General features: G+C 41.1%; 2 protein-coding genes across 2 annotated transcripts in view; one reads left to right on the top strand and one right to left on the bottom strand.

The window, feature by feature from the left end:
* COG5 (component of oligomeric golgi complex 5) overlaps positions 1 to 19,686 on the top strand; it is a 294,754-nt gene that overhangs the window by 259,885 nt on the left and 15,183 nt on the right. Inside the window, exons 17-19 of the mRNA XM_046020510.1 lie at positions 7,937 to 8,040; positions 12,589 to 12,826; positions 18,776 to 18,852. Coding sequence (XP_045876466.1) covers positions 7,937 to 8,040; positions 12,589 to 12,826; positions 18,776 to 18,852 — 419 coding nt within the window. The remainder of the gene's footprint in view (positions 1 to 7,936; positions 8,041 to 12,588; positions 12,827 to 18,775; positions 18,853 to 19,686) is intronic.
* On the bottom strand, positions 1,002 to 1,509 carry LOC123951668 (60S ribosomal protein L32-like). The gene has a single exon (XM_046020524.1). The coding sequence runs from the start codon at positions 1,453 to 1,455 to the stop codon at positions 1,048 to 1,050; it is 408 nt and encodes a 135-aa protein (XP_045876480.1). The 5' UTR covers positions 1,456 to 1,509; the 3' UTR covers positions 1,002 to 1,047.

Below are 19,686 nucleotides of genomic sequence, written 5' to 3'. Positions count from 1 at the left end.
ACCTTACTTTTTAAGTTAAATCATATAAAAACCGGATGACATATTAAGTAAAAAACAAAACCCTCTGACTTAAAGAAAAAAGAAAACCTCGAATTTTAAAATTGTAGGAGACTTAATACATTACTTTGAATCAGGGGTAGAATGTTGGGATGCAAAAATGATTGCAGTCCAAGAATCAAAAATCTATATGCTTTTGTTATTTGATAGAGAACATTTTTTTTTAAGATTTATTTATTTGAGAAAGAGAGAACAGGGGGAGGGGCAGAGGAAGAGACTCTCAAGCAGACTCCCTACTGAGCACTGAGGCGAAGGCAGACACTTAACCTACTCAGCCACCCAGGCGCCCCTTGATAAAGAAGATATTAAATATATATTTCACTTACTAAAAATGTGGGTAAGGATACATAACAGTCTTTTCTTCTCTACCAAGTTGAGATGTTACCCAGAATTAAAGGTTATTTTAGGCTTGAGGTTTAACATCTCATAATGATCTACTATGCCACGGATGGCCCAATTAATATTAATTTAGAGCCATTTCATTATACCCTCTATCAGCTGTAAGTAGCATTTAAAAACGTTGATCCATTTATTACTGGGATTGTTTTATACGGGTAGTGATGGTATTGCTAGGTTTATATATGACAATTTTTCATTTCTCCCTTAATGTGTGGGTTTGTGTTCTATATGAGAGAATAATCCAGATTGCTGAGGCTTCTATATTTTTGTAATCTTATCTATTTTAGGTAAACCTTTGGAAAATGTATGACCCACTTCCCTGCTTTGTAAAGAACTTATGAAATAGAACCTAGTCTCCTTTCTCTGTTCTCTCCGGTAGTCTTAATCCTCTACCATTCCTGTTTTGTATTTCCCCTAAGTGGGAAGCCAGAATGAGCATTTTCTGTGTAAACTATCATATTGTGTGCAAGTAAATGCCTGTTTCCCCCCATCTTGTTTCTCTGGCTAGAACCCCTAGTGTAAGTGTTCTTTTTTTTTTTTTTTTAGTTTTATGGTTTTATTAACACAAATATGATGTGCACAACAAGCTGTCTATTCATTTTCTTCGCTGCGCAGCCTGGCGTTGGGATTGGTGACTCTGATTGCCAGCTGGGCTGCTCTTTCCACAATAGCTTTGCGGTTCTTGGAGGAGACGTTGTGAGCTATCTCTGCACAGTAAGATTTGTTGCACATCAGCAGCACTTCAAGCTCCTTGATGTTGTGCACTAGGAGCTTCCTGAAGCCACCGGGCAACATGTGCTTTGTCTTCTTGTTGCTCCCGTAACCAATGTTGGGCATCAAGATCTGGCCCTTGAATCTTCTGCACACCATATTGTCAATGCCTCTCGGCTTCCGCCAGTTGCACTTAATTTTGACATATCGGTCTGACTGGTGCCGGATGAACTTCTTGGTCCTCTTTTTAACGATCTTGGGCATCACCAAAGGTCTGAGGGCAGCCATGATGCCCAGTAACAGATGGCTGCCACCTCCGCAGGCGCCGAGGAAGAGAGAGGACCTAGTGTAAGTGTTCTAACTGGAACTGGTGAGAGTGGATGTTGGTGAGTGCTTTCCTGACTGGGGGAAAGCACTCTGTCATATTCTCCTATTTTGATTATGATGTTAGGTGGCCTTTATCAGATAAAACAAGTTCCCTTCTATTCCTAGCTTATGGACACTTTTTTTATTATAAATTGTATTTCATCAAATAGTTTTTTCTCTATTGAAATTATCAGATAGTTTTACTCCTTTATTCTGTTAATAAAATACAGAACTTTATTTTCAAATGTTAAACCCACCTTGGTTATGATGCATTACGCTTTTTATATATTCCTGGGTTTGATCTACTTAATTTTTGTTAAAGATGTTTGCATCTGGGGCACCTGGGTGGCTCATTCTTTAAGCATCTGCCTTTGGCTCAGGTCATGGTCCCAGGGTCCTGGGATCGAGCCCTGCATCGGGCTCCCTGCTCTGCGGGAAGCCGGCTTCTCCCTCTCCTGCTTGTGTTTCCTCTCTCACTGTCTCTCTCTCTCTCTCTCTCCCTCTCCCTCCCACTGTGCCAAATAAATAAATAAATAAATAAATTTTTAAAAATATGTTTACATCTGTAATGATAAGGGATACTGGTATGTAGTTTTCTTGTAGTTTCTTTGTCTGCTTTTGGTGTCAAGCTATTACTACCCTCATTAATTAGGTTTAGAAGTATTTCCTCCTGCTCTGTTTTCTGAAAGAACTTGTATTGTTATCTTCTTACATGCTTATTAGTAGAATTCACCAGTGAAACCATCAGAACCTGTGGGGTTTTTTGTAGGAAGTTTATAACTACAGACTTGATTGGTTTAGTAGGTGAAAGGCTATTCAAGTTATGTTTCTTTTTTAATGAGCTTTGATACTTTTTGACTTTCCAGATATTTATCGATTCATTAAGTTCCCTGATTTGTCAGGATAATGTTGTACATAATATTCTCTTACTGTCCTTTTAATGTCATTAGAACCCATAGTGATAACCTCTTTTTAATTGTTTCTTTTGATGTTTGTGTTCTCTGTCTCTTCTTTTTTTTCCATCAGTTTAGCTAGGGGTTTACCAGTTTTGTTGATCTTTTCAGAGGACCAACTTTTGACTTGACTGATATTCTGTTTGTCTTTCTTTTTCATTGATTTCTGCTTTTGTCTTTTTTATTTCCTTCTACTTTGGATTTTCTATGCCTTTTTTTTAAAAAAATATGTTATATCATTGATTTTTAAACCTTTGCCCTCCCAAAATAACAAGTTGTAAATTTCCCTCTAAGCACTTCAATTTTGATATGTTATGCTTTTATCTTCATTCAGTTTAAAATATTTTCTGATTTCCTTTGCAATTTCTTCTTTGATTCATGGGTTATTTATAAGTTTTTTTTTAACTTCCAATTATTTCTGTTTTTCCTAGATATCTTATTGATTTTTCATTTTAATTCTGTTATCAGAAAACATACTCTGTATTATTGCAGTTCTTTAAATTTATTGAGTCTAGTTTTATATCATCTGTCTTGATGAATGAACAATGTGTGCTTGACAAAAACGTGTAATCTACAGTCGTTGAGTAAATAGCAGTTAAGTCAAGGTAGTGGTAATGTATTTAATGACACTGTGTTTAGATCTTCTGTGTCTCTACTGATATTTTATGTAGTCGTTCTATCAGTTGCTGAAAGGCAGAAGTCACAATTTTCTACCGTGATTGTGGACCTTTTAAGTCTGTTGATTCTTGATGCCTCAATTTTGAAGTTATTTACTAGTTCCGTTAAAGCTATGTTACATATGTATTTATTATTGTTATACCTTCCTGATGAACTGATGCTTTCATCATTATGAAATATTTAGCTTTGTTAATACTGTCATGCAGTTTGTTTTATCTGATATTAATTTAGCTACTTCAGCCTTTTTATGCTCAATGTTTACATGGTATATCTTCTGTCCATTTACTTTCAACTCCTCTGTGCCTTTCTTTTTTAAAGTATATCTCCTGAAGGGGCACCTGGGTGGCTCAGTGGGTTAAGCCTCTGCCTTCGGTTCAGGTCATCATCACAGGGTCCTGGGATTGAGCCCCACATTGGGCTCTCTGCTCGGCAGGGAGCCTGCTTCCTTCTCTCTCTCTGCCTGCTTCTCTGCCTTCTTGTGATCTCTGTCAAATAAATAAATAAAATCTTTAAAAAAAAAAGAAAAGTATATCTCCTGGAGAGAGTAAATAGTTGTCTTTTTTTTCTGTTCTGGGTAATCTCTACCTTTTAATTAGGGTGTTTAGTCCAGTGACATTATATAATTATTAGTAAGGTTTTATTTATGTGTATGCTATTATCTGGTTTTTGTTTATCTCATTTGTTTTGTTTAGTTTGTTCAGTTTTTTTGCTTTCCTCTTTCCCCCTTTTCTGTTTCCTTTTGGATTCCTTGAAATTTGTTTATTCCATTTTTATTTATTTATTAGATTTTTATCTGTACCTTTTCATGTGATTTTTTTTTTTAGGGGTTCTTCTGTAGATTACCATGTATATCCTTAAGTTTCCATAATCTTCATAGAGTTAATATTGTGCCATATTATATAAAAATAGAAACCTCAGATTTATAGAAGTACATTTACATCTGCATGCATCTAGTGCAATTTTTTTAGTTTAAAATATCCATTTGGTTCTTTTTTACACTTTCAGTCACTCTGCTGAGGTTTCCTATTGTATACTATTTATATGGGTCCTATTGTTTATTTTATTTTATTATTTATTTAATTATTTATTTTTTACCTCACTGAGGTTCTCGCCTAATTATTATAGAGTCTGGATCATCTCAAGGTTGGCAGGTGATCTTTCCCCTTGAAAACTGATAACATTTCCAAGCTTTTTGAATATTTAGTAATTTTTTTTTAAAGATTTTATTTATTTGACAGACAGAAATCACAAGTAGGCAGAGAGGCAGGCACAGAGAGAGGGGGAGGCAGTCTCCCTGCTGAGCAGAGAGCCTGATGCAGGGCTCGATCCCAGGACCCTGGGATCATGACCTGAGCTGAAGGCAGAGGCTTTAATCCACTGAGCCACCCAGGCACCCCTGAATATGCAGTAATTTTTAATATATCCTGGACTTTGTAAATGTTATGTTGTGTAGACTCACTGTTTTGTTTTGTTTTAACATTGCTCCTGAGTGTTGATGGTATTTCTTTAGCAATTAATCAGCCCGATTAGACGCTTATTGTACCCTGTCATACCTGCAGCTGGCCATGCCTCAGACCTCAGTTCAATTCTCAAGCCTAGGTTGCCAGCCGCTTTGTGTTTGCTTTGTATGGGCATGGTTGATAAGTCAGCTGCAGAGTAGTGCTGAGTTTAAATATAGAATTAGGCATTCTTCTCTGGCTTTCTCCTTTCTGAGGTTCCCATCTCACTAGCAGGTTGGACCAGGGCTCCTTTCCATTGTTCCTTTAACCTGAAAGGCTGCTGGATTTGTTTTGTTTTGTTTTGTTTTTCTCTCAGATTTTTAGCCACCCTGCCTTACCACCACCATGACTGTAGGCGCTCTTAGGACAAGGTCACAGAAAATGGAGAACTCACTTCTGTGGCTTGCTCCAGATTTCCATGGCCCTCTAAAACTACCTGCTTTTTCCCCCCATCTCTGAGCCCCCCAATATGTTATTTGTCCTCTTTGTAGGAAGGTCTGTAGTTAGGTCTCCTTCATATAGAGTAGAAAACTTGCTCCTCTTTCTTGAACTCTTGTCCATTTATTTCTACCATTCTCTAAGGTCTCTTCCTTTTTCTCTGCTGCCAGTGGGGAAAGTGTAACCAAAAGCTCATTGGAGTCATGTACACCTAGGAAATCCCAGTCCTTCTGCTTGTTCACTTAAGGACAGTGTCTTTCCCTTCACTTTAGTCTCCCCCATCTGTAAATTACTTTCGATTCCCCATCTGTAAGTTAGAGATTTTAATATTTTTAGAGGAAGGAGTAATTGAATTTTAAGTGGAATTACAATATCTGAGGCACATAGCACAGTACCCGGCACATAATATATACTAAATAAAAATCTTACCCCTCTTACTTCTTCAAGGGCTTCTCCTCTTCTGAATAACTTCAAAACGGCATTTAGCTTTACTCTACAAACCATCCTCTGGATCTCATTGACTCTTTCAGCTTCAGCTTCCCTCTTAAAAGCCAAAGACTACCAAATCTAGTCAAAATGTGTCAAAAACTATAAATATAAACATTTCAGTATCTCCTGGATAGCCCATATGGATTTCCCATGTGCCCTCCAAGAAATTCATGTCCAAATCTGAACTCATCATTTTCTCTCTGCATCCCTAAATCAACCTGCTTCTTCTGCATTTAGACATCCAGTTAATAATATCACCAGATCATGAAAGAAAAAAAAAATCTAAGTGTACTCTTAAATCTCTGTGCTCCATATTTCTCAAATGTAACTACCCAGTTCTGCCATTCTCCTTTTACATGTCTCCAGCCTGTCTCGTATCTGTTCCTACTGCCTCTGATTTGGTTTGGGCTCTCACCATTTTGCTTCGATGCTACTACTGCCTTTAGTCTATTTACCCAATCTACCATCCAGCAAAATGTTTCCCAAATTCAGATCTTTAACCGTATTTTTTCTTTGCTCAAAACCCATCATCAGTTTCCCATTTCCTTCAGGGTAAATTCCCAACTCCTAGCAGCCTACACAGAGTATATCTGCTGTTCCTCCCTTCCCCATGGGCAGGCAGCTCACACTCTGTCTGGGTGCAAAGCTTTGCCATCGAAGACATCAACTTTCCCAGGCCACTAGGCACCATATGCCCGCTCAGCCCTATCTTTCCTCACTCGGTTCTTACTACTTGTCCTTTGAAAGTCAATTTAGACAGTGCCTTTCATTTTCCAGATCATCTCAGTGTAGGGGAAGTTTCTCGCACCATCCCACAGCACCCTATACAGCTTTGATGGGACTGTAAGTTGTTCTCTGCTGTCACTAGACTGTGAACTCCCTGAGGGCAGACTCTGTGTTGTTGCTCAGGCGTTGCTCACTTGCTCTCGCTCTCTCCTTGCCTCCCTCTCGCTCTCTGTCCCCACAGACAGTATGCATACTTTCATCAGAGACTAAGAGCTAGAGATGAGGCTTAGGAATTTAATGAATAAGGGCCTATTTTAATGTTTTCTGATTGATTTCTAGCATTCATATGAGGCAAAAGCCATCCATCTCCATTGTATGCAGTCATCATTGAAACATATATAATATATTTGAATTTTAGATTTTAAGTGTATACTTGGGCCCAGTCAGTATTTTCCCACTAAAAACCTGTAACTAAGGCCAAGGGGTCTTCATAACGTAACCAGTGATCATACCTCACTGTCGACCAGTTCTCAGCCTTAGCACTGTTGACATTTTAGGCTGCGTAGTTCTTTGTGTGCGAGATGTCCCGTGCATTGTCGGTTTCGTAGTGGCATCCCTATGCCAGATCCACTAGAGGCCAGTAGCAAATGCCCATGCCAGAGGCCCTAGTACTGGGCGTTTGTGACAAAAATTGGGAAGGGAAGATGGCACCAAGTACCAAAAGTATTTGTACTGAATAGGAACTTAATCCATGAAATGCCTCACTCTTCTGCCCTGTAAGAACCACCAGCGTATTTATTACATTCCCTCTGCTTACAACCATACGATGTTGTTCCAGTTTTGAAGAATGACTTTTGGTCTCCCCTCACCCTTTTCAGAAACCACAAAATGTGTGCATTTGATCTTTGTATGTAATACTGCTCCTCGCTCCTCCTTCCTCCAGGAGCTCATTTGACCATGAAACTTCCTGAAATTTTGAGAGGAGTGGGGAGTTGAAATTTGCAGAGCCATGTTCCACATAGTGTCGGCTTTAAAGATCACTCCCAGCAGCAGTTGGGAGAGGAGCAGGCTTCTGTTGAGTTATTACAGTTCAAACACTGTATATAGTTGGGGTTTGATATAAAAACTTCTAGTCAGAATGCTTCTCCCAGGGGTGCCTGGGTGGCTCAGTGGGTTAAAGCCTCTGCCTTCCGCTCAGGTCATGATCTCAGGGTCCTGGGATCTAGCCCTCCATTGGGCTCCCTGCTCAGCGGGGAGTCTGCTTTTCTTCCTCTCTTTCTGCCTGCCTCTCTGCCTATTTGTGATCTCTGTGTCAAATAAATAAAATCTTTTTTTTTTTAATATTTTATTTATTTGACAGAGAGAAACCACAACTAGGCAGAGAGGCAGGCAGAGAGAGAGGAGGAAGCAGGCTCCCTGCGGAGCAGAGAGCCCGATGCGGGGCTCGATCCCAGGACTCTGGGATCATGACCTGAGCCAAAGGCAGAGGCTTTAACCCACTGAGCCACCCAGGTGCCCCAAATAAATAAAATCTTAAAAAAGGGGGGGGGGCTGCTTCTACCATCTTGGATTTCTTTGTGTTGGTCTTTAATTTTGCCTGCCCTTCCTTTCTCTTTTTAGACAATCCATGCTCTTATGGGAAGTGCTGTGCAGCCCTTACTGACTTCAGTGGGAGATGCCATAGAGGCCATAATTATCACCATGCATCAAGAAGATTTTTCTGGGTAAGCACTTTCAACCATAGTCTTCACTAGCCTTTGCCACTTTTGTTTTTCTCTCATGCACCTCCGCCCTCCCTCCCTGTTTCCGTGTTGGCCTTGTTCCTCTTATGACTGGTTTGGCCTCGAACCTCATACTACTTTATCCATTGTGAGCACCATTAGCTGATTAAAATTTTTCAGTTCTTGCTTTCATCCTTTCTCTCCTGTCATTGAAACAGAATCATTAACATTTGCAGGACTCAGCTTGGCACTGCAGGATTTCTAGTCACTGGTACCATCTTCTCTTTTCAAGCTGATCCTGATCCTTCTTTCTCACAAATGTCCTGTACTTAAGCTTCTGGCATAGGCATGTCATTTCTTACATAAAATGTCCCAGCTGTGCCATGATGCTAGTCTGAATCCTGCTCTGGCCTTGAAGGCATGCTGCATCCAGCCCCCTGCAAGAATCACTTTCATTTCTCAGAGTCTTGTGGCAGTCTGATCTGGTTGTGTCGCACCTGGCCTAATCAGTGCTTCGGGACCATTCCACAGCTGTTCACTAGAGTACCGCTTACCTGTATCCTATGTATCTTGAGAATAAAAATCATAGGTCTTAACCCAATATTCACTGAAATGTTTTTTGTTTTTGTTTTTGTTTTTTTTTAAAGATTTTATTTATTGATTTGACAGATCACAAGTAGGCAGAGAGGCAGGCAGAGAGAGGAGGAAGCAGGCTCCCCGCAGAGCAGAGAGCCCGATGCGGGGCTCGATCCCAGGACCCTGAGATCATGACCTGAGCCAAAGGCAGAGGCTTTAACCACTGAGCCACCCAGGCACCCCTCACTGAAATGTTTTTAAGGAGAGGAAAATGGTTTGAGCTCCCTGTATTAGGACATTATTTGTAGAGAATTTGGAATAGTTATTTGCACATGCTTAGAGTGATTTTTCTTAACCACACTCTAGGGCTAAGCATTCGAATACTAATGCATAGATATGTGTTTTATCTTCCTAATTCATAGTTACTGGGTCTTTTTTTTTTAAAAGATTTTATTTATTTGACAGACAGAGATCACAAGTAGGCAGAGAGGGAGGCAGAGAGAGAGAGAGGGAGAAGCAGGCTCCCCGCTGAGCAGAGAGCCCCATGTGCGGCTCAATCCCAAGACCCTGTGATCATGACCTGAGCTGAAGTCAGAGGCTTAACCCACTGAGCCACCCAGGCGCCCCATAGTTACTGTTTTTGCATTTTCCTATTTGTATTTCTTTTCATGTTGTTTAAATATCTACGTTATTAAATGTCCAGCCACTAGTCTAGCTGTTGGTAGAAAATTATTGGAATTTTACACTGTCCTTTAATTTTTCAAATCCCTTATCTCATTCACGAAATATCTTTTGAAGGGTAAAAAGTTATCCCTCTTGGCGCCTGGGTGGCTCAGTGGATTAAGCCGCTGCCTTCAGCTCAGGTCATGATCTCAGGGTCCTGGGATCGAGCCCCGCATCGGGCTCTCTGCTCCGCAGGGAGCCTTCTTCCTCCTCTCTCTCTGCCTGCCTCTCTGCCTACTTGTGATCTCTCTCTCTCTCTGTCAAATAAATGAATAAAATCTTTAAAAAAAAAAAAAAAGTTATCCCTCTTAATAGTGGAATGAAGCACAGAGGGTCCAGTGTATTATACACAAAATGCAGTAATATTTGGAGCTAGGAATACAAAACTGCTGACGTAGCAGTATTTGGAAGGAAGTACATTTTGTTCAGAAGTGATCTGAAATGTCCCAGTTGGACCAATCCTGCATGCCTGTGAGAAGGAAGCAGAAAGCGAAGGCTCATTCTGTAAGATCGCTCAGCTACTTACCTCAGCTGCTGTGTATATTGGGGAACCGGGGGTACTCCCTGTAGCCAGTGGACTGGACAGTAAAAGTTGGTCCCCCTAGTAGGTATGTCCTTACTAGTTTGCTTAAATACTAGGGAGTCGGATAACCGGTCATATGTTGCCAGAAGTAGGAAGCATTATTTTAATTAATTTAATATTTAAATTAAATATTTTAATATTTTCCCCCAAATGGCTTTCAACGGTCCCATCTCCGCTCTCTGTCTACATATGGCAGACTTTTGAGATATTTGGAATTATTGCCCCAGGACAGTAATTTTCTCACTTTCTAGAACTTTGATTCTAGTAATTACTAGGAATTCTGTCATTTCATTTCCCATATCAAATGTGTGGCTTGAATGAAATAAAAGGTGAAGTTAGATGAAACTAGTCAAGAAGTAGGAATCACTTTTATAGTAGGGCCAGGGATCACACTTGGAAAAATAGTAGTGAACAGCTGCCCTTGAAAGCCCTCTGTATTTATTCTAGGTAAAAGGAATAAAGCAGATTTACCTTGTCAGCCGGCCGTATATGGAGTGTGGTTACAGAATGCCTCTGCTGCTTAAAAAGTAATGCCCAGAACAGTCTCCTGGTATATGAAATGTATTTAATAGGACCAGTGTTTTTCTCTCCAAGTTAGAGAAAGCTCAAAATGTAAATGTCTGATGGATGTAGTACATTGATTGAAATTCTTTCATTTAATGTAAAATGACTCATCTCTGATTATAGCTTTGAATGGGGGAGGAAGGGCAGTAAAAGTAGGAAGACCCTAGATCCTGAAGTGATGGATGCGCCCCTTGGCCGCGGGGAGAGTGTGCACACACCCCAAAAAGATAGGGGACCTGAAGGTGATTGTCTGTCACTTCTCAGGTGTGCATCTGGTTAGTCCCTCTGCCTTCAGCTTGCACACACAGGCTTTCTTGATAAAGACCCTTACATTTCTGCACAGCTTACCGTTGCACTCGATCAGCTGAAAATCTCTTTCTAAAAGCTTCGGCATAATTGGGAAAACTGTGCTGTAGCCATGGCCAGGCACATTTCATATGCTAATAATTTAAATCAAGCTTCTAATCCATACTAAGAATTGATAATACCTATTTCCAAATTTTGTCTGGTGGATTATTTTTCTTATATTGCCATGTGCTTGGAACTGGTTTTATTTATTTTTAAGATTTTATTTATTTATTTGACAGAGGTCACAAGCAGGCAGAGAGGCAGATGGAGGGTTGGGGGGGGAGCAGTCTCCCCGCTGAGCAGAGAGCCTGATGGGGGCTCTATCCCAGGACCCTGAGATCATGACCTGAGCTGAATGCAGAGGCTTAACCCACTGAGCCACTCAGGCATGCCTGGAACTGGTTTTAGTATATTGTTTTCTAATCCTCATGGAAATCATTTCAAATGACCAGATAAGAATCCTTGAAACTCTCCTCTGGAGTTGCTCAAGGTAACAACAATGCTTTTGATAAAGCCTAAGAAAACGTGAAAGAGATTGGTACCTTTTTTTCCCCCTCCAACCTAGTCTGTTGAACTGAACAAAGATAGACTGTGCAATGGTCTGAATCTGGCACAGCCAAACCCACCTAAGATTGCCGTCATCGGCTGAGGCTGTACTGAGCAGCATTCGGCTGCAGGCAGCAGTGGTCGGTCATGCTCCCCCTCCATGGCCTTGCCTTAGATAGGACATTCTCTTTTACACCTGAACAAACTCTCTCCCTTCTGGAACTTAGGACTGGTTTCTCTATTTCTATCTGCTTCTGGAAATAGAAGACCTTTGGTTAACATCCTCTGATAATAAGCACTCATTGCTGTCTTTGAAAATAATTAAGTTCGCCTCATTCTCTTGCTCTAGGCATTTGAGTCATATCTGTTATTCTTTAGACCGTTGCCACTTTTTCTACGTCATTCTCAGAATATGGAAACACTCATTTTTTTTGAAGACGATTCAGCACTTTGTAACCAGTGATCTCATTGGTTAGCTAATTAATATCAGGTGATTTCTAATTTTGGTATAACTTCTTTCCTATAAATATTTCACATTCTTTTAATATATTCCTTAAAGAGCAATTATAAACACTTATAAATTATAAATAGTATTTCATGGAGCATCAGCTGGCATCATCTGTTGATCCAAATTAAGGCCTTTGCAAACCTCATCATCTGGGAGGAAAAAATTGCATACCATGTGTATTGTTGCATAACCAGTCCCACAGGCAGAAATCTACTATTGGGCTGATCAGATTAAATAGCACAGGAGCAGAAATATCTTTGCCAAGAATTTGTTTGGGGAAGGCAGTGTTTTCTGCCCTTACAAAGTGTAAAATGCTATTTCAGGCTTCATTATTGATTTATTCACTAACCAGGCAAAACATATGAGTGGGTAGAGATTCATAAAGCTGAGAAGGACCTTGAGAGGTCAGAGAGTGCATAAGGCACTCTGTGAATCACCCGAGACAGATGGTTGGCCGTTTCATTCTTAATAATCTCTAGGTAAAGGGATGCTAAGATTTCTTCAGTAATCTTCCTAGCATCTTAAAACAGTCTTTATCATTTAAGCATTGTGTTATGCTCTTTAATTCTTAGTAAAAATAAGCAATACCTTTTTAACCACTATGGGAAAAAGTGGTTTAGGATTGAAATAGCAGGTGGGGGCTGTGGTGGGCAAAAGTTGAATGGTGGCTGTTGTTACATCAGCTGTTTTTTCCCTTTCGCAGGTCACTATCCAGTTCAGGAAAGCCTGATGTTCCCTGTTCTCTGTACATGAAGGAGCTTCAAGGTTTCATTGCCAGAGTTATGAGTGACTACTTTAAACACTTTGAATGCTTGGATTTTGTCTTTGACAACACAGAAGCTATCGCCCAAAGAGCAATTGAACTTTTTATTCGCAATGCCAGTCTCATACGACCTCTTGGTGAAGGTGGGAAAGTACGACTTGCTGCTGATTTTGCTCAGGTAAATGGAGCTCCATAACTACAAGGGGGGGAAAAGTTTCCACCCCTGCATTATCTAGTCATTGAAAGACTAAGTATATATTCTTTAGTGTTTTAAAGAGTTGAAGCAGAAAGAAAAATAAATTCATTTAAACTGAATTGGTAAGAAAAAGAGAAGAGTTTAAAGAGACTTTCATACCAGATTTTTCTTCTTTGTATTTAACGAATAAATCAACCCTCATCTTTGAGATTTCAAGGTTAAGGTGAAGTAGCTCATTCCATAGGACAAAACATATCTCACTTCTACATAACATAGGGCTTTCTTACTATTTTATTATCCCATGAGGTTAGTACTGAGAAGAGTAATTGATGGATTTTGCTGGGAATTAATATAGGCAATGACATTTCCTTCAAATACTGTAAAGGGGCTGTTTTCATGTGAAGAGAACTCCCAGTGCATCTGTAATCCCCTAGAGGCCAGCTCAGTGTTCCAAGACAATGTTCGAATCCATTTGTATGCAGTGGGCCATGTACATAGCGGGCTGATTGGTCTTCCTCTGTTGAACAGAGTACCTTTCTGGTCTTTGGCCACCCTTGAAATCATTCCAGGCTCTCAAACCTTGATCACCTCTTATAGAACAGGGGTTTTCCTTTTTTCCTCCAGACAGACTTTTTTGAAGGCTTCCAGTAGTATTAGAGGCAAAGAAGAAACACCTCAAACATACCTGTGAACAAAAAGGTGCTGAAAAGGGCACCTGGGTGGCTCAGTGGGTTAAAGCCTCTGCCTTCGGCTCAGGTCATGATCCCAGGGTCCTGGGATCGAGCTTAGCATCAGGCTCTCTGCTCAGCGGGAGCCTGCTTCCCCCTCTCTCTCTGCCTGCCTCTCTGCCTACTTGTGATCTCTGTCTGTCAAATAAATAAATAAAATCTTAAAAAAAAAAAAAGAATTGTAGCTTAGAATTTTAAAAAAAAAAGGTGCCGAAACAGATCACTCGTATTTATGTAGCATGTCAAAGATGGACTCATTTTTTATGCTTTTCAGAACTGTTAACTTTACTCATCTAAAGAAGTTATTCAGATGGATTATAATTTGCCAGATCTCCCAGCTAATAAAGATAATTATATTTAACGTTCTTATTTATCCCTCTGTGTATCTGGGAGCAAGTCTGGATTCATTATTCCCACACCAAGAAGCAGATGTGGGAGACTCCTTGTACGGGGGGGTGGTTGTCAGACTCATACCTGTCCAGAAGGAACAGGTACATTGTTGAGTGTTTCAAGAGCTGGGCTCTTTGCATACTAATTGGTCTAGAATTAGTCATTTTCATTCTCAAATGATATGCCTGCCACTAGACCATAGTCTAGACCTTCCTCTGGGAAATATACCTTAGGTAGCCTAGACATAGAAATAGGAATTAAATGTTACCATTAATGTTGCTCCTTTGATCTTTCCCATTTTCAGAAGCTTCCTTCTCATGCCCGTGTACACTTTGCGTTAATGCTACAGGTAAACCTCAGCTTAAAGAGAACTGTCTGTAAGTCCCCTACTGGGGTCACGGGCTGCTCAGGGACTGAAAACACCAGGATGCACCAAGTCCTGCTCTTGTTTGTAAAAAACACTGTGGGCTCTACCGAAATGCATGTCTGTTCTCTTGTCCCCCACTTTCCTCCTGAATTTTGTTTTTCTTTTCCTCCCCTCTTCCCTCAGCAGGCCTCCCTCCCCCACCAGTTGATTTGCATTCCGCTCCAGCTGGTTCTTGAGTCACTTTCCTGGAGGCAGCACTTCCAGTCGGAGGAGAGTGGCAGTGAGCGGGAGATGGCCAAAATGAGTGCCGGCGCCTTGCCAGGCAGCCTGTTCGGCCCGAGTTTTCTCTTAATGATCTGTTCCCTTCTGAGTCTTGAAGGATGGAGGGCATTGTCCTGTAACCCTTGCTCCTGCAGCCAGCACCTGCTCAAAATGCAAAGCCCCTGGTGGCACGTTGAGCTCCCACCCGCCGGAAACCGCATTATTCAGACTGTGACACCTCTTCCCTCTCCTGTTGCGCAACCCACCGGCCCTTTTCTCAGGTCCCTTCCCGTTAGATAAAAGAAATTCATTAGTCCTTACTACTAACTTAAGCTCCAGGGCATCCTGCTTTCCATTCCTTCAATAGAGAAACCGCAGCATTTATTCAGTGTGAAGATCCCCCCCACCACCCCCCTCACCACCCCCACCACCCCCCCCCCCACCCCCCCGCCGCGGTGACAGGAGTCGCTGCACTGTGTGTAGTGCTGATTCCTTTGTTCCCTCCTGGACAGTGTGTCCCAGTTTTCAGAGCACCCTGCTCAGCCCCTCACCTTGCGGATGGTTCCCCACCTGGCGGCTTGTGGACACAGGAGAGACAGGTGGAAGCGCCATCACGTTTGTGACCAGTGGCTTCGGTAAACAGGGTCCACCTACGCCGCCCCTCCCCCATATTTAAGAAAATGACAGTGAATTGGGGGTTTTGTTTAATTTGATGTGGTCTCTTGCCACCCCTGCTGTCCCGTGATGCTACCCCTCAGCTTTCAGGACCGTGCTTCGTTGGGTGTATTTTCCCCGGGTGAGTCAGAACACATAGACATTATCCCAACGTTGTTCATTTTCATGACAGACAGCACCTGGAGACTAGAAGGCCTTTTGATTGCCTCCCTATTGAAAGTTCTATCGGTTTGTATTCAAAATGAAACACAGCCATCGAGGCCATTGGAATCAAGAACACACAAATCCTCTCTGGGTTTTAAGTGTTCTTGTGATAAAAGTGCCTACTCATTCTGGCATAAATAGCAGAAAGATATAAAAGCGCTCAGGAAGAGACCCGTAGCATAGGCTTAGGATTGCTGAATAGTTGTCATTTGGTCCGGTTGCAAAGACAGACAATGATAGAGTTTAAAGGTTTCTTTAGGAATCCTAACTTGTCCCTCCTGGCACTGTTGCACAGGTGAGGGGGAGAAAGTGGTTGCCAGGTGCCATCTGGAGGGTTCGTGGCAAGGGAAGTACCTGACATACAGTTTCCTTAGGAATCAGGTCATGGGCATGAGGTGGTTTCCTACAGGTAATTAATTTCCTACTGTGACCACATGCTCTCTGTGTCTGCACTCATCACACAGCAATTCTAAAACACTCCGCTTGCTCAAGGCCACTGGGGGTCTACTGACAGCCCCTCGGGAGGATTTGTCCCTCCCTTCCCCCACCCCCACCCTCTGAAGCACCTACTTCCCTCCGCCCCTCAATTTCATTTCTTCCCCAAGGGAAGGGATGGCTCGTGGAGCTGACATGAAATACTGATTCAGTGGTACTCCTAGCAGTTTCTCTTTATAGATCTTCTGACACCTTTTAAATATACATATATATGTATTTCATATTTGCCTGAATATATACATTTAGAAAAGAAAATAATGAAGATTTTCATTGCAATTGCCTTTTCTCCTGAACAGCGTCAGGGCGGGAGAGCTGTGGGAGTATCAAGAGATGCCCCGTGGTTAACCAAATGTCTGTGGTGGGGCAGGAACCACCTGGTAATTAGTTCACCGCACCTGCAACTGACCGCTCGCTCCTTGCAAACCAGCAGCAGGAGAGAGGCACTTGTACCTGCCACTCGTGTGTCCACAGCTAATTGCAGAGTCACCTCCTCTAAAAGGAACACTCCTGCCCTTTGGAAATGTGGCCTTTATTGTTTCATGGAGTTCTGGCAGAAGAAAATGCTTTTCAGGACGCTGGGGGTCCTTTATTTATTTTAAACATCTAACATTTTGAAATTGTAGTCTGGCGTAGAAATCTTTATCATCATAGATTACACAGCTGTTCCAGGTCATATTCTCTCATATCGTAACTTTGTAACATTCTGTGCTGCTCAAGTGCTGAGGCAAAGGTTTTTTGGTTTAATCTTTGAAGATGGTGTATTTCATGAAAGTATTTCATGAAGTATTTCATGAAAAACATTTTATATAATTTTAGTGTGTAAAAACCATAACACATACACATACACACATATATGATTGGAATTACCAAATCAGGAATACATGATAATAACATTTTTACTTTGCGTTCAGTGTAAAATTGTGCCACATTCTCAGGGAAACCAGCAACTCCATCGAGTGAAGAAGCTAACAGGTCCCAAGGAGCCACTGTCTTGATTTGAGAACACTGGCTTGAAGCGGCTCAGTTTTACTTTACTGGCAAGAATCTAGACTTTATTGACTCAGATTTTTCTTTTTATTTACTTAACCTTGTCTATTTTAGAGCATTTCCTAACCATGTTAAGGTTTTCCTCTAGGACACAGAAGACACACTCTGTGCCGCCCAGGCACCCCACACCTGATTATTATTAGGCAAAAATGACAAGTGTGCTATCAAGTGTATGAGCTGACTGGGGGGGGGTCTGGTGGGCAGCTTCCTTGAGACGGTCTTAAGGGTAACTGGTGAACTCACGGGTGGCTCAGTGTCTGCCTTCCGCTCAGGTCATGATCCTGGGAGTCCTGCTTCCTGCTCAGCGGGGAGTCTGCTGCTTTCTGTCCTTCCTGCTCATGCTCCCTCTCTCTCTCAAATAAATAAAATCTTTAAGAATAATAATAATCAGGTGTGTGTATATATATGTATCTGTCTGTGTATAGACATACCTTATTGTGATTTTTTAAAAGATTTTATTTATTTATTTGAGAGAGAGAGAATGCACACAAGCAGGGGGGAGGGCAGAGGGAGAGGCAGGCTCCCTACTGAGCAGGAGCCTGATGCGGGACTCCATCCCAGGACCCTGAGATCATGACCTGAACCGAAGACAGACGCTTAATGACTGAGCCACCCAGGTGTCCCCCTTTCTGTGATTTTGTTCAATAATAATTATGTTGTTTAAATAAATATCCCCCTTTTCACTAAATTTGTAAGAGCTTCTCTAAAGGCTGACTAATTTATCTTCTCATCGTCATGTGTAATATGGTGCCTGGCAACTAATAGAGAGTCAGAAATGTTCATCACATGAGTGATTGTTTATGTCTCCTCGGATTTCCAGGGGCAGGAGATCTGAGCAGTATTTTAGAGGGATAACCAACAGGACAGAAGCCCCACTCTCCATTACTTTTTTCAGACATTTTCTAAGCTGTTTTCTACCAGGGTCCTGTTGATAGCATGAACAAAGAAATGGTTTGTCATCTGAGTTCCAGGTCTGTGAAAACTTTGCACTTGCTAGATAAAGAACAGAGAGCCTAAAACTCCATTTAATGACAAGTAAAATTTCCAGACAAAGAGGGAAAATAATGAGCAGTGAAACCAACAGTTCTTGAGTCAAGAAGCAAATTAATTTGCTAGTAATGTAAAAGACGGAAGGTTTAAAAAATTTTGTTAATAATTGTCAACATTGAACAAGCAGTTACTAGGTGCCATGCACATATTGCTTTGTGAAATTACCTATTTGTGTTTTGTAATTCCATGAGCTTGTGTTGTCTCCGTTTGACAGACGAGGAGCCTGGAACTTAGGGAAGTGAACTCCAGGGCCACACAACTAGTCACTGTAGACTTGGCATTGTGACGGGTGTGCGGCCTCCAGAGTCCATGCTTCTAATCACTTGGACCAGCTTGCTAAGAGTTATCATGATGTCTACTTAATATATAGAGGCTTGTGATGCCTACTTCAAATACAGGTGCACAGTCTTAAAAACTTTCCCTTCTCCAGCTTTTCAGTAGAGAAAATATCTGAATTTCCTCGTTTCACATAACCAAAAAATATTTTTCTGTGTTCTTGAAACAAGGGTCTCATGTTATGCTCCTTTAGTAAATAAAAGCAAAAGTCATCTAAGTTCATGCCTTTTGTTAAATTTAGTTGACTTTCAAAACTTGCCACACAGTTCAGATGAAGTTAGGTGTATGGCAGGCTGCGACTTTCTATGAGCCAGATGTGAGCCCAGTTGGACACAGGAGTCTTGCATTAACACTGTGGAATATCTTCTCTTGTTTCAGATGGAGTTGGCTGTGGGTCCTTTATGCAGAAGAGTGTCTGATTTAGGAAAGTCCTATCGAATGCTGAGGTCATTCAGGTGAGACATAGTTCTGTTACTGCTGTTGATAGATCCATATCCTGTTAGCTGTCAAATCCTTCCCACTGTTCATGTTGCTCTATTGCCAATATTCAGCTGTTTTGTGACCTACAACAATAGCTATTGCACATGATTTATCCTAAAAGTTATTATTCAAACCAGAAACCCATACAGAATTATATGCAGTGATGTGTGTGTGTGCGTGTGTGCGTGTGTGCATGATCTTTGAGTTAAAATTCACAAGACTGAGCTGATAAATTTTATTATGCTCTTTCTAAGGGGGATTTTTTTGTTTACTCTCCATTCTTACAGAAATATATTGAGTAGTAATACCAGGCAGTTCATAATTATATAGACATCTTTTTTTCTGAAATTTTCATTTGTTCATTTATCATTTTCATTCTAACCTACCTCTAAAAATGTCAGACATTGGGCGCCTGGTGGCTCAGTTGGTTAAGAATCTGCCTGCAGCTTACGTCATGATCCTAGGGTCTTGGGACTGAGTCTTTAATGGCTTCGGGCTTCCTGCTCAGCAGGGAGTCTGCTTCTCCCTCTCACTCTGCCCCTGCTTGTGTGCTCTCTCTCACTTATTCTCTCTCTCTCAAATAAATAAAATCTTAAAAATACTTTTTAAATAAAAATAAAAATGTCAGAGTTACATTCCATAACAAAACTGTTAATAGAATCTTAAGAGAATTGAGTTTAGCAGTGAAATGTAGGGAATGACTAGAAATGGTGCAGATAATTTAGGATAAAGATGGCTAATGCAGTAGAGCACAAAATTGAGGATTGAACTTCCTAGAGATCAGTTCAAAGAGAAAAACAGTATGTTAA

This window comes from Meles meles, chromosome 10 (assembly GCF_922984935.1).
Source record: "Meles meles chromosome 10, mMelMel3.1 paternal haplotype, whole genome shotgun sequence".
NCBI lineage: Eukaryota > Metazoa > Chordata > Mammalia > Carnivora > Mustelidae > Meles > Meles meles.
Note: the sequence above shows the minus strand (reverse complement) of the source record. Positions and strands in the feature narration are given on the sequence as shown.

Bases quoted from the DNA above. Each gene is read 5' to 3' on its own strand.
- LOC123951668 (XM_046020524.1), bottom strand. From the start codon at position 1,455: ATGGCTGCCCTCAGACCTTTGGTGATGCCCAAGATCGTTAAAAAGAGG.